General features: G+C 45.3%; 1 protein-coding gene across 1 annotated transcript in view; it reads right to left on the minus strand.

The window, feature by feature from the left end:
* Positions 1 to 9,377: 9,377 nt before the first annotated feature.
* The window catches only part of LOC143276660 (double-stranded RNA-specific editase 1-like), a 208,848-nt gene continuing 194,699 nt past the window's right edge, over positions 9,378 to 23,526 (minus strand). The window contains 3 exon segments of the mRNA XM_076581284.1: positions 9,378 to 9,745; positions 9,747 to 9,918; positions 12,559 to 12,784. Of these exon segments, the coding sequence (XP_076437399.1) occupies positions 9,560 to 9,745; positions 9,747 to 9,918; positions 12,559 to 12,784 (584 nt within the window). The 3' untranslated portion in view covers positions 9,378 to 9,559.

Genomic DNA, 23,526 nt, shown 5'->3' on the forward strand with positions numbered 1-23,526 from the left:
AATATAACAGTAAATGCAGTTTGCATATAATTAGGCTTCTTTTTTTAATTTTTTTTGTGCCCATCCCAGAGGTGCAATATTGTTTTAAACAAGATGTCTGGAAAGAACTGAATTTTTCCTATGTTTATGCCAAATTTGGTGTCAACTGAGAAAGTATTTGCAGAGAAAATGTCAATGTTAAAGTTTACCATGGACACACAGACACACGGACGCACACACACACACACACACACAGACAACCGAACACCAGGTTAAAACATAGATTCACTTTGTTTACACAAGTGAGTCAAAAACACAAAAAAACCCAAAGTGGATGTGCTGAAAATCACATGTGGTTATGAATGGTACTTAGTACACTGGTTTCATACAAGGCTGTTTGCTGAAAATTCAGCATCATGTATATAGGTATATTCATTTCACCATCACAAGTAAAGAAAAACTGCTAGTTCCCTAAGTGCTCCTTACCTTTTAGTGAACCCTGTATTTTTCCCTTTCATGGTGCTTACACAAACCACAGCAGAGAGAAACAGCTGGGGAGATGGGGCAGGGGTGGGGGTGGAACAGCGTGTTCATCGTCAGGAAAGGTGTGCTGTGATTGTGGAGCTTGGAACACCTGGGGAACAGGGGGTGTGGGGGGGTTGTTTTCATCGTCAGGAAAGGTGTGCTGTGGAGCTTGGAACACCTGGGGAAGGGGGGGTGTGGGGGGGTTGTGTTCATCATCAGGAAAGGTGTGCTGTGATTGTGGAGCTTGGAACACCTGAGGAGACCGGGGAAGGGGGGGGGGGTGCGGGGGGGTTGTGTTCATCATCAGGAAAGAAAGGTGTGCTGTGATTGTGGAGGTTAAAACACCTGGGGAGACCGGGGAAGGGGGGGGGGGGTTGTGTTCATCATCAGGATGTGCTGTGATTGTGGAGCTTGGAACAGCTGGGGAGATGGGGTGGGGGTGGGACATTGTGTTCATCATCAGGAAAGGTGTGCTGTGATTGTGGAGGTTGAAACACCTGGGGGGGAGATGGGGGTGGGGGTGGGACATTGTGTTCATCATCAGGAAAGGTGTGCTGTGATTGTGGAGGTTGAAACACCTGGGGGGAGATGGGGGTGGGGGTGGGACATTGTGTTCATTATCAGGAAAGGTGTGCTGTGATTGTGGAGGTAAGAACAGCTGGGGAGACAGGGGGGTGGTGGTACAGATCTGCCAGGCGTCTGGTTTTATGGAAGAGGACAGGGCACACAGGAGAGTGGGATGGTTGTCAAGAGTTTGTTTTTGAAACGGGAAGGAATGTTCATACGTACTTACATTCACAGTCACATGTATTCTCTTTTTGTCTCAGCACGCACCCCCCAATCCCCCTCCCACACACACAGCCCCCCCCCCCCCCCCACACACACACACACACATAGATTAGCACACAAACGCACAAAGTTATGCAAGCACACACGCTCACACACATACATACACACAGATATGCTAGCACACACACACACACACACACACAGAGCAAGAGCAAGCGCACACATACATTGGAGTGCTGAAACTAGCGTACATCATGAGCAACTTCCCAGTGACTATGGGTTTTTTTTGGTTTTTTTGCAACCTTCCCCTGTTGTCGTCTTCTGTGATATCATCTTGCTAAACACGCGGTCCCTTGGAATCAGCGTACCATTATATGATACACATTGTTGAAACATGAAATTATCTGATGCATTGTATTTTATGGTATCTACAAGAACCTCTGTACTGTGTGAAAAAAAAACGATGATCATCTTGTAGAAAAATGGGTTTTGATTTGTCGTATCAAATGATTGTTATTCGGTGTTTGTTATTTTCATAAATATTTTCTTTCTCTTCATATTGCAGATTTCCTCAAATGTTTTGTTTTTTTTCAACCAGCTGTATCTTGCAATTTTTACATATAGTGGTGCTTTGTACATATGAAATTGACCTCTTTTTTTTTCCATGTTATGAGGAGAAATAGAAGGTTTTTTTTTTTTTTTTATAATCAATTAAGTAATTTTTTTATAACATGGTTCAATTTGTGTATTATTCTTCCCCTAGCTGCATTGTGGTGGATTTTGTTGTTGTTTTTCATGATAGTTTAGTTTACCTTTCTGGGCAGTTGGTAGGGGATGGTGCATTTGGTTTTATGTAGATGATAACTTTTGATAGTGATAAGTATCATGATGTTGCAAATAAAATGGAAATGTGCTTTTGAGATGCTAAAGGGAGGGCATTGGGATGATTTACTTCCCTTGATTTTTTTTTCTGCTTTTGGTGGAAAATATCCCATTGAAGAAGTAACTATCCATGTTGATCAGAGATTTAAAATGGTGCAGCCTTAAAGAAAAAAGAAAGATAGATCTATATATATATATGATGACATTAATTAACTGTTGCGCCTAAAACCTGGACACCAGGGCTGTGTTCTATGAACAATCTCTGCAGTGCTAAGTTAGCGTAGCGTTCAGAATATTCTCAAGTCAGTGGAACTCCCTATAAGTTAGGAACATCCATAATGCTAAGCAAACTTAGTGCTGCTAAGGTCCCTCATACAACTCAGCCCAGGTGTGAAAGCAACAGTTTTAAAACAAAACAAAAAAGGGGGGAGGAAAAAAAGAAACACAGAAAAATGTTTACCTTTGAGTTCAAACCTTTCACAGGATAAGAGGAGAAAGGTGAAATGTGGCCACATTTAGACGGGCGCAATAGCCGAGTGGTTAAAGCGTTGGACTGTCAATCTGAGGGTCCCGGGTTCGAATCACGGTGACGGCGCCTGGTGGGTAAAGGGTGGAGATTTTTCCGATCTCCCAGGTCAACATATGTGCAGACCTGCTAGTGCCTGAACCCCCTTCGTGTGTATATGCAAGCAGAAGATCAAATACGCACGTTAAAGATCCTGTTATCCATGTCAGCGTTCGGTGGGTTATGGAAACAAGAACATACCCAGCATGCACACCCCCGAAAACAGAGTATGGCTGCCTACATGGCGGGGTAAAAACGGTCATACACGTAAAAGCCCACTCATGTGCATACGAGTGAACACAGAAGAAGAAGTGGCCACATTTACAAAGTGGAGAGCAGATTATGCACATTGTTTTGTTGCGGTGACTTTGTGGAACCTGTGAACCACATTGAAGTACTCGCTCCCATCTACGCAGTTCTTGATTGATTGTTTTGTTGTTTTTTTAACGAGAAAATATGTCTTATGATTATTATTGCTGTTACTGCTATTGCTTTTACTACTTCTAAAGAGTAGTGGGTATGGTGGCATTTGATTTTAATTTAGCAACAATATAATTTTTGTGTGTATAAACTTTTCTGTGTATACTAATAGTACAAATTTGATCTGCGCAAAAGTATTTGTAACTTTTTGGGTTTTTTTGTAACTTTCCTATACATGTTGCGCATGAAACCAAAGGAGTGTGCACAAGAGCTTGGCAGAAAAAGCATGTGTGTGTGAGGTTGGGTGTGTTTGTGGGTGGTGAGATTGTGTGTGTGCGTGTGTATCGAGGATGTGGGGGGGGGGGGGGGTGTATGGGATCAAATTGTATGGTGGTATAAGTGGGGGTGGGGGTGAGAGATTGTGTGTGTATGGGTTTGTGCGATTGCGTGTGTGTGTGTGTATGGGGTTGTGTGTGTGCAGGGGGGGAGGTGTGAGGGGTTGTATGATTGTGTGTGTATGGGGTTGTGGGTGTGGCAGGGGATTGTGGGTGTGTGAGGGGAATAGTGTGTGTGTTGGGGGGGAGGTGTTTGTGTGTGTGTGAACTGAAGACAAGCTGTGTGCATCAACAAGCAAGATGCAGTCAGTCACAAAACAAACACAACCAGACGTCCATCCCAATGTTCACAAGTTTTATTCACACCTTCACAAACAGGACACACACAGAGAGGAACATGGTGGAAAAAAAAAAAAAGTAACTGGAACACAGTGTGAAAAACACCACAGAACCAAATGCCCAAGGAAATTAGGCTTTTGTGTAATCCAGAAAATCAACAGACTCAGGTGAAGAAGAAGAAAGGTTTACAATAAACTGGGACTGATTTTAGTATCAACATCGTGAACAAACCAACTTAACATCACATTAACTTCTTGAACACAAACTGGAACATCTTTTTCTCCCCCTCCCACCCCCCTTCTGTTCTCCTCCTCGACCAAACCTTAAACAGTTTCAATGCCAAGCAATCTGCAGGCATTTGTCAATGCTTCAAAGTAAATGTAAATCAAATCTACCAATGACAAACCACACACACACATGGAGAAAAAGGCAAACTGAGACACACAAAATGTGTCGAAGCAGAAAAAAGGCCAAAATGGAACAAAAAGATTGACAAATCTTCAGATTAACTTGTGCAACACTGACATTCAAAACACTAAATAAAATAAGATTCCCAGCGAAACCAGGCTGGATGGTAACGTCAGATGATCAGAGCTGCTGGTTTCAAAGGTGACTCAACAAACATGAATCATAATTTGTTTTACATACCTTTTCTTTCTGTCCTTCAAATTCTGACTGATTAATCAATTTCTCCACATTACAATGTTACTCATTTTTCAACTGAGATTTTAATTTCATGTGACATACTCAATTTTTAAATTGCGACTGAAAAAATTTCATTCAACTTTTCTTTCAGTAAGTAGATGTCTAGAGCAAGTACAGTAATTAACTGTCATTGGAAGAACTTCAACCAGCAGACAGGTAACAGAATTCTTAACAATGCAATTTAAACACCACAAAATGACTAGAACCTCAGTTATTTTTTAAAAAGTCATTATCAACCATAAAAAGTGCTGAAATGGAGATGTCAAAATTTTGTGCACAGATCACAATGACATGTACCAAAAGCTTGAAAATTCAGTTCCACTTGCAAAATGGTCCCAAGGTGGTCAACCTTTATAAACAGTTTATAAACATTTAAAATCCTGTTTCTGTGTGCAGAAATCAGTGAAGAGACAGGGCATTTACAAACACAAAATACTGAAGTCTGAAGTGACAAAATATTCTTGCAAAATACCCAGACACCAAGCTGGTGTTAAAAACAACAATAAATCAATTATACACCAATCAGTTTCAACGTAAAAATGAAATAAAATGTCTCTGATAAAAAAGTAAAGGATAGGAGTTTATGATTATTTTTTTTCCAATTAAAAGAAAAAGCATAATATGCACTTTACAAATAAACATACCAGCACACAAGAGAATAAAATGACAAGAAGTGGATATTCTACAGGATTAAAAAACAAAAGACAAAGCTAAAAATAGCACAAAACAAAACGAAAGCAACTGAGTGGCAAACAATTTTTGCTAAGAGGCCACTGTATTTTCTGACTGAGACCTTTTATAGTTTTCAAATCCAGATTTCTTGTTTGTACAAAAGAAAAAAAATTAAATTATTTCACACACACACACAGGTGTGCAGGGATGGGATAGGGCAAAGGCAGAAGAAGTGGAGGTAATGTCACCTCCGAACATTTCCAACAATCGTTCACCTATCACCTTGAGCCTACACATACACCCCTCCCGCACCCCTGCATACACACCATCACCAACTCTGCTACACCTTCCTGCAGTCTGAACATTCATCGTCTTCTAAAAAAAAAAAAAAAAAAACCACACAAACTCACAGACTACAGAAATTACTCTCTCACCCACCACAGTAAGGGGTACGTGCAGTCTGAATATTCGTCTTCTAAAAAAAAACACACACGCAAACTCACACCCACAACAGTAAAGGGTACTTGCAGTCTGAATATTCACCGTCTTCCAAAAAACACACACTAACTCACGAACTGCAGTAATTACTCTCTCACCCACCGCAGAAAGGGGTACTTGCAGTCTGAATATTCACTGTCTTCCAAAAAACACACACTAACTCACGAACTGCAGTAATTACTCTCTCACCCACCGCAGAAAGGGGTACTTGCAGTCTGAATATTCACTGTCTTCCAAAAAACACACACTAACTCACAAACTTCAGTAATTACTCTCTCACCCACCGCAGCAAGGGGATCCCCCTTTTCTTCTTTTCATCATCCCATCAGTCTTCTCACTATTCTCAAAGAATATATTAACACGCCAACCGACGAAGAATCAAATCATGTTGCTTATATATAGCCCAGCTGACTGCAAAGTAGGGCCAGCAAAGACACAAAGCATGGAAAAAGCGTGCAAGTGACTGATAATGAAGTCGATACATATGATGATGAAAATAATGGGAACAACGTGCTGCCTGCAATTGAAGACCAAAACAAAACCTCACACTCTTTCCCTCAAAATGACCTACCTCTCTTTTTCAATGCTCTGGACAGTAAACAGTTATATGAATTGAAGGCTTTTGATTAAGGGAAGAGGGAGAAAGAAAAAAAAAAAAGGTTTGCAATCAAACAGTTCAAGAACTACCTGTGTGTGTGTGTTCTTTATTTCTGACAGCATACATGCCTACCCCAAAAATCTTACCATCAGAAAACCGAGAATGTAGCAACCAGAACCAAACTGAAATTTTCTATAACTTTCAAGATCACCATTCTTACTGTCGTGCTTGTACACATATATTGCATGAAAGTCTGCATGTTTTTTCTGTGTTTTTTTTCTCTCTCAAATAATGTGGCGATGACAGTGAACATGGCCACCATGTCTGATGGAGAATTTACACTTGCAGAATTTGCATTTGGCCTCCGTTCATTGTATTCTTTCCTGAAAATCTGGCGGCACTGATCTGAATTTTGGGCAGAGGTTTGTTTGCTCTCCATCTTCTTCAGCAGTCTAACACATTAGCATCCGACCGCTAGACGTCTGTTGTGTATAATTTCTCTAACTTTCTCTCTTTCATAGCCAACTATGGACTTGTGCATGTGCACAATGTTCCAATACAACTTCCCAACTCTTTAAGGTTAGTCCACCGGAGGAGAAAGGTGTCACAATTAGTTTTTGTTTTTCCATAACACAAGATCCATGGCCGTTATATCTGGAACAATCTTTTATGATTTTCTGTAACCTACACAGCTATTCTGGGACTTTGGCATGTACAAATGTCACAAAGTTATGGACCACACCATAACACCAGGTATCTTTTCATAAAAAGCAGCCTGTATGCAGTCTACCTCTGGCCTTTCACTGAATACACACACATGGCTGTTTCCATCACACGTAAACCATGACCAGCTTGAAAAATGCATTCGAAAAATCAAGTTTTTCAGTCCAAAAGTTACAAATATTCAATCGCTGTGATTTATGTTTTCTTAGAAATGGAAGTGCACATGCAAGGAAGCACCTCGGGTTGTTAGTGATGCTCATCACACTGACTCCATACAGCCCTGTTTGCCCAAAGTCCACCATCACTTCTCCATGCTGCAACGAAGAACAGTTCTCCATGCTGCGAAGAACAACACTGTACAAGTTCCAAAGTGGTCCTTCATTTTTTGTGAACCCTGCATGATACAGATACGAACTGTGGTGTGTGCGCATGTCTGTGAGAGAGTGTGTAAGACAAAAAGAGTGTGTGTGTGTGGTGTGTTTCATACACACAATCTTGAGGAAGGGAAAGCAAGCCCCAAGACCCTGTACAGTGCGATAAAGCCACAGTGATGACAAATGCTGGAATTGTCTCCTCAAACACAACACTACTGACGAGTTCATCTCGTTCTTTAGCTGAGGGGCAGAATCACATAAAGTGCCACTGTGCTTTGATTTTCAAACTGACTAAAAACCTGACAGCTTACACTGAAAACAATGGACAAACAACACACACACATGGTCATGAATTATGTGAGGAAAACAATAAATCAAGTGTTAAAAAAAAAAAAAAAAAAAAAAAATAAGGTGTTGTTCTCAAAAACTCTTTTCAAACCACTCATGCCTAGAACATGCACACCAACTCTCATCCACTCTTGGCTTTCTCAATGACACACACAGAGAAATGAACATGCATACCAATTCTTTCCTTTCTCAATGACACACACGGAGAAATGAACATGCACACCAATTCTCATCCACTCTTTCCTTTCTCAGTGACACACACGAAGAAATGAACATGCACACCAATTCTCATCCACTCTTTGCTTTCTCAATGACACACACGGAGAAATGAACATGCATACCAACTCTCATCCACTCTTTGCTTTCTCAATGACACACACGGAGAAATGAACATGCACACCAATTCTCATCCACTCTTTGCTTTCTCAATGACACACACGGAGAAATGAACATGCATACCAACTTCTCATCCACTCTTGGCTTTCTCAATGACACGCACGGAGAAATGAACATGCACACCAACTCTCATCCACTCTTTGCTTTCTCAATGACACACACGGAGAAATGAACATGCACACCAACTTCTCAACCATTCTTTGCTTTCTCAATGACACACACGGAGAAATGAACATGCATACCAACTTCTCATTCATTCTTTTCTTTCTCAATGACACACACGAGAAAATGAACATGCACACCAACTCTCATCCACTCTCGGCTTTCTCAATGACACGCACGGAGAAATGAACATGCACACCAACTCTCATTCATTCTTTGCCTTCTCAATGACACACACGGAGAAATGAACATGCACACCAACTTCTCATCCACTCTTTGCTTTCTCAATGACACACACGGAGAAATGAACATGCACACCAACTATCATCCACTCTTGGCTTTCTCACAAACGCAACACAGAAACATCAAAAAGAAATGGACTCCATCCGTAAAGAGGAACTGCCAAGAGATGCGTCGTTTTCAACCCTGACAGAAGCTGAGCATCTTTTTTTTTTGTTTGTTTGTTTTTTTTGTGATTCATGTCAAACTTGTTTTGTCATCCTCTCTTATTCACCATGGTTCGCAGGTCAAGGGGTTCAACTTCTGGTTTTCTTTCCAATCAGAAATCCAACCACCTTTTCCAGAGACAGCCATCAGATTATTTGGTTTGTATTTTTTGTTTGAATACAATCAGCAAGAAATCTGGTTTGGATTTTTTTTTTTTTTTTTTCTTTTTTTGCTCCAAAAGTTTTCTTTCTTTTCCGTTTATACACAATTTATAATTCATCATCAATTTTCCTCTGCCTCCTCTCTTGCCAGCAAGATGACCATCTGATGGAAATCATTTAATGATTTCTAATTCTGAGAAAATAAAATAAAATAAAAAAGATGAGAAGCTCTTTAAGCTTTTAAACTCTCGTTTTCCTCTTCCAGTCAGACGTTTGTGCACACACACACACACACACACACAAAGAATGGCATATAAAGTGAAGACTGAAATCACACACACACACACACACGCATGGAGAAGAAAAAAAAAAGAGCTTAAAAAATGAAATGACACACACACACACATACACACAGAAGGAAAAAAAGCTTTGAAAAATGAAACCACACACACACACACACAGGGAAAAAAAAGCCTAAAAAAATTAAACAAAACGCACACACACACAAAGTAAAAAAGGACTTTTAAAAATCACACATACACACACACAAACAGAGAACAATAAAACCAAAAAAAAACCCACCCCCAAAACAGCTTAAAGACTAAAAACAAGAACCCACACACACGTCGGTCACCCCTCCCCTAGGCTGCCTCCCCCTCCTCCACCACCACCATGCCCTCCCCCCCCTTCCCCTCCTCCAGTTCAAACTGGTCCAGTTCGGCTGGCTTCGTCACCCAGCTGCCAAGCCCGGACTTCTGGAATGTCTGGAACAACTCCTGCTTGGCCGCCTGGTAGTCACCGGCAACCGCCTTGGCCCCGCTGTACAGCTGAAGGACGGTCGGGGTCCTGGGTCCGAACCCTAGGCGGGAGGCGGGTGATGAGGTGGGCGTAGCGCCGGAACAGGCTCTGCTTGCTGACCCTTGACACGGAGCCGTTCTCCGTGCGACCCTTCATGGAGTTCACCACCTCCAGGGCAAGGTCGCCCACACACCAGTTGACGCTGGAAAGGGATGCAGGACATGGCTTGTATACATGTGTGATCACCATCAGAACGCTTAAGACAAGCACCAGTTGACACTTAAAGGGATACAGGGTACTGCTTGTATACATTGTATACCTCTATGACCATCAGGACACTACCACAATCACCAGTTCAAGCTGAAAGTGACACAGTTATGTCCCTCTATGACCATCAGAACACTACCACAATCACCAGTTCAAGCTGAAAGTGACACAGTTATGTCCCTCTACGACCATCAGAACACTACCACAATCACCAGTTCAAGCTGAAAGTGACACAGTTATGTCCCTCTACGACCATCAGAACACTTTAACAATCACCAGTTCAAGCTGAAAGTGACACAGCTATGTCCCTCTACGACCATCAGAACACTATGACAATCACCAGTTCAAGCTGAAAGTGACACAGTTATGTCCCTCTACGACCATCAGAACACTTTAACAATCACCAGTTCAAGCTGAAAGTGACACAGTTATGTCCCTCTACGACCATCAGAACACTTTAACAATCACCAGTTCATGCTGAAAGTGACACAGTTATGTCCCTCTACGACCATCAGAACACTATGACAATTACCAGTTCACGCTTAAAGTGACACAGCTATGTCCCTCTACAACCATCAGAACACTATGACAATCACCAGTTCACAGTGAAAGTGACACAGTTATGTCCCTCTACGACCATCAGAACACTATGACAATCACCAGTTCACACTGAAAGTGACACAGTTATGTCCCTCTACGACCATCAGAACACTTTAACAATCACCAGTTCACGCTGAAAGTGACACAGTTATGTCCCTCTACGACCATCAGAACACTATGACAATCACCAGTTCAAGCTGAAAGTGACACAGCTATGTCCCTCTACGACCATCAGAACACAATGACAATCACCAGTTCAAGCTGAAAGTGACACAGATATGTCCTACGACCATCAGAACACTATGACAATCAGACACATACGTCATGCTAGCTGATTTGGTAGCATAGGCAGCCCTTACTTTGAAGTTGTGTTCCTTGTAAATGGAGAGAGTTACCTCTCTTCATTGTTGTTTCATCCTTTACCCTTCTGGCCTCATTGTTCTTTCAGTTTGAGTCAAACATCCATCGAGGCAACCATGTGCTTGTTCTGTACGGTGTGGCATATTCAGGATTAAAAAGGCTATGCCAGTTTTGAATTAAAAAAGCTAGTTTGTACATTTCTTCTGTCACTGCTGCTGTGTGCACATGTCAAATAATCAGTATAAAGATAAATCCAGAGCCTCCTTTTTTGAGAAAGTATCTGGTTCGTTCAAATCTACCTTTTATGTACATGTGTGCTGACTGAATCAGTAGCAGAAGCAGCACGGACTTGAAGATATGTACCATGTAAATGGAGAGAGGTTCCACTCTTTAGTGTGTTTTTTTTTTTTTTTTTGTTTTTTTGTGTTTTTTTTACATGATATTTGTGATTATGACCATCAGAACAGCAGAGAAGGCAGTAACTGCTGTCCCCACTATCTGGGCCAGAGTTCGATTATGGTGGAGAGTGTCTTGCCCAAATCACATCCCCACTCTCTTAACCAAGAGGGTTTTAGGACAGTCGTCATTGGGATGGTTCCCAAAGGCCAACAAGCTCCCGAAGGCTGCAGCACCAAGAGCCAGAACAGTCTTGCCTTCTTGTTTAAAGAGTCGTAATCTGTAAATGAACACCCCACTGCTGAGAAGAGAAACAATGGATCACACAGCTCTTACTTTGCTGTTGGCCCAACTGTAAGCTTATATCAATCTGCGATATAACCTGAGCAAGCCAGGTTTATGATGACACCTCCCTGATAACATGACAATACAACTCCCAAATAACATGTGAATATAGCTCCATGTTGCCTTGAGGATGGAAAGGGCATCGCTGTGTTCATCAAATCTGGAACCCTCTTGGATCATGGTCAATGAGCCACTGGGCCCTGACCGTACATGGTGGACGGTGCAATTCACCTTCACCACACTTCGTCAATACCCATTTCTCTCTTTAACATTCATATAACTGTGACAATGACAACTGGATTTCCTGGAAATCTGCCAGGGGCAACCCTCCTGTTGCTGTGAAACATTGTGTGTGTGTGTGTGTGTGTGTGTGTGTGTGTGTGTGTGTGTGTGTGTGTGTGTGTGTGTGTGTGTGTGTGTGTGTGTGTGTTTTGCTAAAGTGAATGGTGCATTCCAATCTTTTCTAAGCACATGGTGCATTCTATTTGTGTGTGAGGATGTGTATGTGTGTGTGTGTGTGTGTGTGTGTGTGTGTGTGTGTGTGAGAGAGAGAGAGAGAGAGAGAGAGAGAGAGAGAGAATGTGTGTGTGTGCGTGTGTGTGTGTGTGAGGATGTGTGTGTGTGTGAGGATGTGTATCTGTGTCTCTGTGTGTGTGTGAGAGAGAGAGAGAGAGAGAGAGAGAGAGAGAGAGGGAGAGAGAGAGAGGATATGTGTGTGTGCGCGCGCGCGCGCTTAAGTGCCTGGTGCATTCCATATCTTTTCTAAGCGCATGATGCATTCTACTCTGATCCCCTTACCCCACCCTCCTCACACACATCCCCTCCAATCCACCCCACCACCCAACACCTACATCCACCCCCCACACCCCCTCACCTGAATCCCGGAGCCTTGCCGGGGAGCCGTGACTCCGGGTTGGAGATGCGGGCCAGGAAGGGACGGTTGAGGCGGAAGGGCGGGGTCAGAGGGCAGGGGTCGGAGGCGGCCATGACGGCCCCCACACGGCCATAGACGGCCCTGGACAGGTGGTCACTGTGATACAGCGAGCCCAGCACCACACTGTCCAGGTACACCGGCTCTATCAGCTGAGCCAGCAGGGACCCTGTCAACACACACACACACAGCAATGCATCAACACACACACACACATACATGCACATACACATATACACACAGCAATGCATGAACACACACACATACGCACAATCACACACAGAAACACACACACACACACACACACACACACACACACACACACACACACACACACACAGAGAAAGAGAGAGAGAGAGAGGGAGTAATCAGCAATTCTTTCTTCTAAAATGAACATTTCCATCAGTTTGTTATTCATTCATTCCCATGCCAATGATTTTCACAAATGATGATAATAATCATCATTGTGATAGAAATAATAATAATACAAATAACAATAATAATAATAATAATAATAATAATAATAATCATATTTATTTTCAGTCTGATATCATCATCTTGGATGAACACAGACAAATGAATAATCGATCACTGTTATCCATTCAACCACAAAACAAACATGGAATCGTCAATAAACTCTACCCTTCCCATGTTGCAATATACTGCCTACGGCGACTACAGCCGTTGTGAACTGAACCCCACTGCCAACAAAAACGAGACAGGCAAAGCCTACAAGTATTACATGTCATTTATCATTAATTAAATCGACCACAGGAAATATGGAACAGAAAAAAAAACAAGACCACGCCTCTTTCGTACAAACACGCTTTTCCTATAACCACAATATTTGCCATGTTGTGACTTCAGCCTTTAACATCTGACCTTGAATTTCAACAGCGATTATTGTGCTCTCATCATGGCCAGTCACACTGTACCAAGTCTGATGAAAACTGGATGTAAGACGAGTTCCACTCAACTTTGTTTTTTTTCTCTAAAACCAAATAATGACCTTGAACGTTGGCCTCTCACCATGCTTATCTTATTGTTATAAACAAAAGGGGGGCGGGGGGGGGAGGGGTAGTGGAAAGGTCTTGTGCATACCCGTGGCTGACCAATGTTTGTGGTTCATACACAAACATGCGCTTGCTGAGAAAATTCAAACATGAAAGTTTACCACAGACACGCATGCACTGATACATAAATCACATAGAGAGAGAGCCAGCCACACAGACAACCAAGACTGGCTGATCACACAGACTCTCCGTTTACACACGCACAGGTCAAAAGCTGCCATCCTCATGAATACTGTATTGTAATTTCTCCCACGTCTTCGGGAACAAAATACCCACAGCCTGACAGTCTGTCTGGCGGATCTCCCAGGGGGTTGCACGTCCCAGCAGTACCGGATTTCACTGAGGACAGACACTGCACGCACCAGTGAGGATTTATCTGTCAGTGCGTACAGTGAGGGTTTATCTGTCGGTGCGTACAGTGAGGGTTTATCCGTCGGTGCGTACAGTGAGGGTTTATCCGTCGGTGCGTACAGTGTCCGTCGGTGCGTTGGTGCGTACAGTGAGGGTTTATCTGTCAGTGCGTACAGTGAGGGTTTATCCGTCGGTGCGTACAGTGAGGGTTTATCTGTCAGTGCGTACAGTGAAGGTTTATCCGTTGGTGTGTACAATGAGGGTTTATCTGTCAGTGCGTACAGCGAGGGTTTATCCGTCGGTGCGTACAGTGTCCGTCGGTGCGTTGGTGCGTACAGTGAGGGTTTATCCGTCGTGTACGCACCGAAAGATAAACCCTCACTGTACGCACCAACGGATAAACCCTCACTGTACGCACCGACGGATAAACCCTCACTGTACGCACCGACAGATAAACCCTCACTGTACGCACCAACGGATAAACCCTCACTGTACGCACCGACGGATAAACCTCACTGCACGCACCGACGGATAAACCCTCACTGTACGCACCAACGGATAAACCCTCACTGTACGCACCAACGGATAAACCTTCACTGTACGCACCAACGGATAAACCTTCACTGTACGCACCAACCCTCACTGTACGCACCAACGGATAAACCCTCACTGTACGCACCAACGGATAAACCTTCACTGTACGCACCAACGGATAAACCTCACTGCACGCACCGATGGATAAACCCTCACTGTACGCACCAACGGATAAACCCTCACTGTACGCACCAACGGATAAACCCTTACTGTACGCACCAACGGATAAACCTTCACTGTACGCACCAACGGACAAACCTTCACTGTACGCACCAACGGATAAACCTCACTGCATGCACCGATGGATAAACCCTCACTGTACGCACCAACGGATAAACCCTCACTGTACGCACCAACGGATAAACCTTCACTGTACGCACCAACGGATACACCTCACTGCACGCACCAAAGGATAAACCTTCACTGTACGCACCAAAGGATAAACCTTCACTGTACGCACCAACGGATAAACCTTCACTGTACGCACCAACGGATAAACCTCACTGCACGCACCAAAGGATAAACCTTCACTGTACGCACCAAAGGATAAACCTTCACTGTACACACCGACGGAAACTGTACGCACCGACGGATAAACCCTCACTGAGGTCCGCTTTCTTCTCTACTGCCAGGGTGGTTTCAGTTTCAGTTTCTCAAGGTGGCATCACTGCGTTCGGACAAATTCATATATACGCTACACCACATCTGCCAGGCAAATGCCTGACAGCATCATAACCCAACGCGCTTGTCAGGCCTTGAGTGCATTCTTATATATTTGTGTACCTATCAGAGTGGACTTTTGTTTTACATAATTTTGCCACAGGACAACACTCTCGTTGCCGAGGGTTCTTTTTCAGTGTGCGAAATGCGTGCTGCACACGGGACCTTGGTTTACAGTCTCATCGGATAGACTAGACGCTCAGTTTGATTTTCCAGTCAAACTTTGGAGAGAAAGGGCGAGAGCGGGATTCGAACCCACACCCTCACGGACTCTGTATTGGCAGCTGAGCATCTTAACCATTCTGCCACCTTCCTCCTGCAAGGGTGGAATGTGGCACAATGCTTCAGACACGTGTCTGCCAAAACAGTGTCCGTGAGGGTCTGGGTTCGAATCCCCGTTTCGCCCTTTTCTCTCAGGTTTGACTGGAAAAATCAAACTGAGCGTCTAGTCATTTGGATATGTGATATGGTGAACCGATGTCCTTTGTGCAGCATGCACTGACTTGGCACACTGAAAAAGAACCCATGGCAACGTGTGATGTCCTGCGGCAAAATGCGAGGAAGAAATCCACTCTCCGTTTAAATGATGCACGCACTCAAGGCCCAAGCAGGTTGGGTTATACTGCTGGTAAGGCATCTGCCTAGCAGGTGTGGTGTAGCGTATATGGATTTATCCCAATGCAGTGACAAACTGAACTGAAAACTGCTGCCATGGCTATAACACTGCACTGTATTTCATGTTGTAATGCATCCTATTTTGTATGTAATGCACTGCAACTGATATATTGCACTGAACTGCTTTGTGTTTTCTTTTTTCTTTCTTTTTTTTCTCTCCATGGGAGATCAGCTGTTGCCACAGTGTAGCACCATCTTTTCTTTCTTTCTTTTTCTGTCTGTGTACACGCACACAAACACACACACACACACGCACGCACAGCAAACACCCACCCACAGTCACACACACTACATAATTTCAACAGGGGGAATTCGGGGGGGGGGGGGGGGGGGGAGTGAGGTAGGTGGGGAGGAGGATAGACTACAGACCAACAGCTGTGCTTCGTCACACCCAGGTGGGTTTTCAACTTTGTTTTGAAAGAGAACGACGGGCGCAATAGCCGAGTGGTTAAAGCGTTGGACTGTCAATCTGAGGGTCCCGGGTTCGAATCACGGTGACGGCGCCTGGTGGGTAAAGGGTGGAGATTTTTACGATCTCCCAGGTCAACATATGTGCAGACCTGCTAGTGCCTGAACCCCCTTCGTGTGTATATGCAAGCAGAAGATCAAATACGCACGTTAAAGATCCTGTAATCCATGTCAGCGTTCGGTGGGTTATGGAAACAAGAACATACCCAGCATGCACACCCCCGAAAACGGAGTATGGCTGCCTACATGGCGGGGTAAAAACGGTCATACACGTAAAAGCCCACTCGTGTGCATACGAGTGAACGCAGAAGAAGAAGAAGAAGAAAGAGAACAGTTGTGGCCAGTGACAGACACCCAGGGGGAGAATTCCAGACAGGTGCATGATACTGAAAGGCCCTTGGCCAAATGTCTGTGACGAGGTTTCAGGGAATCGAACAAGTTTTTTTGTTGTTTTTTTCCCTGCAGAAGACCGGAGAGAATGGGAAGGGGTGGAAGTGTAAATGACAGAAGGTGATTATGATGGGAGAGATCCTTCGAAGTGGCAGTAAGCCAATATCGTACTGGGTATTCTGTACTCGATGGGTAACCACTGAAGCTGATATAAGAGTGGGGCAACGTGACCTTTCTTTGACTTTCTGATAGTCAAAGAAAGCCAAAGAAAGTCAAAGAAAGTTCACGTCACCTCACTCCTATGCTGGCTTCACTGGTTACCCATCATATCCATAAATAAATCACAATGCTTGTCATTTTTGGCTTTGATTAGGAAACACTGAATAACTTCTTTTTTTTCTCCACAGAAAAAAAAGACAAGAGACAAGACAGAGAGAACCCTGACACAGCAACAACCACCCACACCCCCCAACACACACATTCCCTTCACACACCACCACATCCAATCTGATACTGACAGCCACACAAAGAGTTCTGTTCCATGGTAAGTCATGCACACAGAACAGCACAGAACAGCACAGCACAGTGCAGCAGTGTAGCACAGCACAGCACAGCACAGCACAGCACAGCACAGCACAGCCATGGGGTCCCTCACCTCAGCTGACAAGGGTGGAGATTTGTCAGGGGGTGTGAACCACCGGCAGAGAACGACACTCACACCTCACCAGAGTCCCTTCATTACTAATTCAGGAAGGAAGGAAGGGAGGGAGGAGGCAGAGGGGAAGGAAAGGCAGGGAGGAAGGAAGAAACCACCCCACCCCCACCCCACCCCACCCTCCAAAGTCAGCTGTAGCCCACCCCATCATCCCCTAACCCCCCTCCTCCACAACCCCCTTCATACACCTCTCACCTCCCCTCTGGTTGTCCCAGGGAATGAGATCTTCCTATATAGGAGGTTTTCACGCCACAATCCACTTACAGGTCTATGAAAACGCTCTGTCCACTGACAGACCACTGGGCTGGCACAGATGCACACACACACACACACACACACACACACACACACACACACACACAGAGAGAGAGAGAGAGACAGACAGACAGACAGAAAGACAGCCACAGAGAGAGAGAGAGATGCAGAGAGAGATACAGAGACACACAGAGAAAAAACGGAGAAAGGTTAAGATGGAGAGAGAGAGAGAAACAGAGACAAGAGTCTGAGAGAGAAAGACGGAGAGATGTTAAGATGGAGAGAGAGAGAGACAGACAGAGATAAGAGTGAGAGAGAAAGATGGAGAGAGGTTAAGATGGTGAGAGAGAGACAGAGTCTGAGAGAGAAAGACGGAGAGAGGTTAAGATGGTGAGAGAGAGAGACAGAGACAGTCTGTGAGAGAAAGACGGAGAGAGGTTAAGATGGTGAGAGAGAGACAGAGACAGAGTCTGAGAGAGAAAGACGGAGAGAGGTTAAGATGGAGAGAGAGAGAGACAGAGACAAGTCTGAGAGAGAAAGACGGAGAGAGGTTAAGATGGAGAGAGAGAGAGAGAGAGAGAGACAGAGACAAGTCTGAGAGAGAAAGACAGAGAGAAGTTAAGATGGAGAGAGACAGAGACAGAGAGAGAGAGGCAGCCAAAGTCGATGTAATTTTAGCGGTGGAAGTCAATCGCTGTCTCCAGGCTTGAAGGAAAAGGTCACAGAGAGAGGGTGGGTGTGGAGAGGAATGCCAATAGGGGAAGATCGATAAACATTCCCCCCCCCTCCCCTCCCTGTCTCTGTTTGATGTGGGGGGAGTGGGGGGGAGAGAGAAAAGTAATCTGTTGAAATGAAAAGAACAGTACAAGATGGAGGAGGAGAAGGGAGGGGGCAGGAAAGGGGGCAAGAATGAACGGAAAGAAAAAGAAAAAGAAGAAGAAAAGAAAGAATAAAAAGGGAAGAGAGAAACTCTCTAAAGAAGGAAGCACACAATGACTCACTGCAACAAGGAAAAGCAAGAAAAGGAAGGAAGAAAGATTGGGAAAAAAGAAAGGAAGAAGAAAGGGAGGGTGGATGGAAGGAAGGAAGGGTGGATGAAAGAAGGATGGACGGACGGAGAGGGAGAAAGGAAGGAAAGAAGAAAGAAAGAAACGAAGAAAGGAAGAAGGATGGATGGATGGATGGATGGATGGACGGACGGAGAGGGAGAAAGGAAGGAAGAAAGAAAGAAAGAATGCAAGAAATGAAGAAGGAAGGAAGGGTGGATGAAAGAAGGATGGACGGACGGAGAGGGAGAAAGAAAGAAAAGAAGAAAGGAAGAAGGAAGGAAGGGTGGGAGAAAGAAGGAATGATGGATGAGAGGAAGGAAAAAGAAAGAAATGAAGAAAGCAAGAAAGGAAGATGAAAAGGAAGGACGGAAGGAAGGACGGAAGGAAGGATGGAAGGAAGGATGGATGAAAGGAATGATGGACGGACGGAGAGGGAGAAAGAAAGAAAGAAAATGAAGAAAGAAAATGAAGAAAGCAAGAAAGGAAGATGAAAAGGAAGGAAGGAAGGATGGAAGGAAGGATGGATGAAAGGAAGGATGGACGGACGGAGAGGGAGAAAGAAAGAAAGAAAATGAAGAAAGAAAATGAAGAAAGCAAGAAAGGAAGATGAAAAGGAAGGAAGGAAGGATGGAAGGAAGGATGGATGAAAGGAATGATGGACGGACGGAGAGGGAGAAAGAAAATGAAGAAAGGAAGATGAAAAGGAAGGACGGAAGGAAGGAAGGATGGATGGAAGGAAGGATGGATGAAAGGAATGATGGACGGACGGAGAAAGAAAGAAAATGAAGAAAGCAAGAAAGGAAGATGAAAAGGAAGGACGGATGGAAGGAGGGCGGGACGGAAGAATGAAAGGAAGACAAGGTGGAGGAAAGAAAGAAATATAGGAACGAAGGATGGCAGGTACGGAGGAAGAAAGGAAAACAGAATGAAAGACAGAAAGAAAGCAAGCAAGAAAGAAAGTATGAAGAAAAAAAAAAGCAAGAAAAGAAAAAAAGAAAGAAATTTAACACAGTAACACAAATGAAACTATCTGGGAATAAGAACGAACAACAAAAAACAAAACAAAAAAAAAAAAATAATAAATGGAAGAAAATCAACAAGAAACGAAGTATCAGAGTAATCAATCTAAAAGAACGCTTCTTCACCCCAAAAGCTACCAACAGACCTCGCTACCAGAGGAAATTTGGCCTGCAGTGATGAAGGCAGAGGAGGAGGGGAAGGGTGTGTGTGTGTGTGTGTGTGTGTGTGTGTGTGTGGAGGGGGATGTGGAGGGGGTGGGGGGGGGGGAGCTACAATGGAAACACTGGGGAGAACCCCGAGAACCTGTCGAACAACTTGTCTCCCCCCCCCCTCCCCCCCGCTCACTTCACACCCTGTCAAAAATTTTTCTCCAGGACAGGTCTGCACAAAATCAGTGTGTGTGTGTGTGTGTGTGAGAGAGAGAGAGAGAGAGAGATAGTGTGAAGGGGAAAAGAGGGAGAGAGAGGGAGGGAGACATACATACAAAGGAATAGAGAGACATGTCAATATATATATATATATATATATATATATATATATATATATATATATATATATATATATATATATATTCGTATGTATGTATGTATATGTATACACGCTCTCTGAGAAAGAGGGAGGAGGAGGAGGGAGGGGAAGGGAGATAGGGAGGGAGGGAGGCAGGGGAGGGGAAGGGAGATAGGGAGGGAGGGAGACAGGGGAGGGGAAGGGAGATGGGAGATAGGGAGGGAGGGAGACAGGGGAGGGGAAGGGAGATAGGGAGGGAGGGAGACAGGGGAGGGGAAGGGAGATAGGGAGGGAGAGAGACAGGGGAGGGGAAGGGAGATAGGGAGGGAGGGAGGCAGGGGAGGGGGAGGGAGATAGGGAGGGAGGGAGACAGGGGAGGGGAAGGGAGATAGGGAGGGAGGGAGATAGGGAGGGAGGGAGACAGGGGAGGGAGGGAGACAGGGGAGGGGAAGGGAGATAGAGGGAGGGAGACAGGGGAGGGGAAGGGAGATAGGGAGGGAGGGAGACAGGGGAGGGGAAGGGAGATAGGGAGGGAGGGAGAGGGGGAAGGAGATAGGGAGGGAGGGAGACAGGGGAGGGGAAGGGAGATAGGGAGGGAGGGAGACAGGGGAGGGGAAGGGAGATAGGGAGGGAGAGAGACAGGGGAGGGGAAGGGAGATAGGGAGGGAGGGAGACAGGGGAGGGAGGGAGACAGGGGAGGGGAAGGGAGATAGGGAGGGAGGGAGACAGGGGAGGGGAAGGGAGATAGGGAGGGAGGGAGACAGGGGAGGGGAAGGGAGATAGGGAGGGAGGGAGACAGGGGAGGGGAAGGAGACAGGGGAGGGGAGGGAGACAGGGGAGGGGAAGGGAGATAGGGAGGGAGGGAGACAGGGGAGGGGGAGGGAGACAGGGAGGCAGGGGAGGGGGAGGGAGATAGGGAGGGAGGGAGACAGGGGAGGGGAAGGGAGACAGGGGAGGGGAAGGGAGATAGGGAGGGAGGGAGACAGGGGAGGGGAAGGGAGATAGGGAGGGAGGGAGACAGGGGAGGGGAAGAGAGATAGGGAGGGAGGGAGACAGGGGAGGGGAAGGGAGATAGGGAGGGAGGGAGACAGGGGAGGGAGGGAGACAGGGGAGGGGGAGGGAGACAGGGAGGGAGGGAGACAGGGGAGGGGAAGGGAGATAGGGAGGGAGGGAGACAGGGGAGGGGAAGGGAGACAGGGGAGGGGAAGGGAGACAGGGAGGGAGGGAGACAGGGGAGGGAGGGAGACAGGGAGGGAGAGAGACAGGGATCAGTTAAAACACACAGACACGAAAATACCGCATACATCATTATAACATGCTGTAGAAAAGACCAACAACAACAACAAAAAAGTGATTTTCATGAAAAGAGTGAATCTGAGAAACAGAGAGGGGAGAGGGGGGTGGGGTCAGGGATGGAGGAAGGGAGGGTTAGAGAGAGAGAGAGAGAGAAGACAAGACAAGTGGTTTATCGACTTCAGCCTTTGCTCATATCAGGGCGGGGGGTGGGTGGGGAGAGGGGAAATCAAAAACACCAAGAGAGAGAAAGAGAGAGACTGACTGACTGACCTCAAATTCAGAAAGCAGGGGCAAAAAGAAAAAAAAAAGCAACCGGGGAAGTGGCAAAAAGGAAAAGACAAACAAGAAAAAAAAAAATTAAAGGAGGAAGACAGAAACAAAAACCAAAGGGGAGGGGATGGACCCGGAATGGAAGCAGGTGAGTAAAATGAGCTAAAAAAAGGGGAAGGAAATCTGAGAAGCAAAGGGAAACACAGCATTAGAGAGGACAGAGAAGAGAGGGAGACAAGAGAGGGAACGACAAACAGACAAAACAAAGATACAAAAAAGGAAAAGAGCAAGAGGAGAAAAAAGAGAAAAGAAGACGAGGGGGGAGACCTAAACGAAGGGGGCCCAAAGAGGGGACAGACAGAGAAGAGAGAGAAAACAAGAAAGGGGAAAAGGGGAAACCCAAAAAGAGAGGGAGACAGAAAAGCGAAGACGGGGAGGCAGCAGACGGAAAAAAGGGGGAACAAAAGAGAGGGGGAAGGGCAAAAGACGAGAAAAAGAGTAAGAGAAAAAGGGAGGACACAAGAGGGGCCGGGCAAAAGGAAAAAGAGACAGAGAGAGGGGGAGCAGGCAAAAAGACAGAGCCCAAAAGGAAAAAATAAGCCCCAAAAAAGCCCAAAAAGCAACCCCCAACAACAATTCTCACAATCTCTTTAAAAATTTAACCCGACAAAAAAAAAAAAAAAAGGGTCTTTTCAAAGGGGGCCCCCTTTAAAAATTTCCCCCCACCTTTCAGTGTTTCCCAGCGGGGATGGGAAAGAATGGGGGGGGGGGGGGGGGGGTGGGGTGGGGGGTGGGGGGGATGTTGGATGATGGAGAGGGTGAGGAGAAATGACAAAGAACATCCCCCCTATCCTAGCTCACTCCTTCCAAGTGCTCCTCCAGTCTTGTCACAGTTGTTTTCTTTTCCTTTTTCTTTCTGAAACTTTTGAAAGGATCTTTTCATTTTTTCTGGTCGCGAAAGAACGTTTGTCTATTTATGGGGATTTTTTAAACCCAATGGGTTCTAGCGTGAGCCACTTTAAAGTGCCGACTCATTAGGGAAAGTGTCTGCAGTTTCGATTCCTGCATGGATATGGGCTTTAATCATTGTTCCCCCCGGGCCCTTAAGTGATGGTCTTGGTGTCTTTTGGGGGTGAAAAGAAAATCCCAAAACCCTATATTACTGAGCATGCAGTTAGAAAATTAAAGAACCCGGGGAACAGGGGAGTGCCCCCCTTTACAGAAAAAGGGGCCCTAAACAGAACGCGTACCACAGAAGAGACCAGAGGGGACAGCACAACCACCAGCCCCACCACACACCCCCAAAAACACACAAAACCACATGAACCCCGCCCCAATTTGGGATAACATCCGCCCTGACGAAAACTGGAAGGGCTTTTCCTTTAACCCTCGGGGGGGCTGGGGAAAACAGATCCCCGAGGGGGAAGGGAAAGGGTCTTCGGGTTCGCCGGCGCGCGGTGGTTTTTCCTTCTGCGGGTTTTTCCTCAAGGTGGGGGCCTCGTTTTTTTCGAAGGAAGCAGCTTGGGGG

The sequence above is a fragment of the Babylonia areolata genome, chromosome 32 (genome assembly GCF_041734735.1).
Source record: "Babylonia areolata isolate BAREFJ2019XMU chromosome 32, ASM4173473v1, whole genome shotgun sequence".
NCBI classification, from domain to species: domain Eukaryota; kingdom Metazoa; phylum Mollusca; class Gastropoda; order Neogastropoda; family Buccinidae; genus Babylonia; species Babylonia areolata.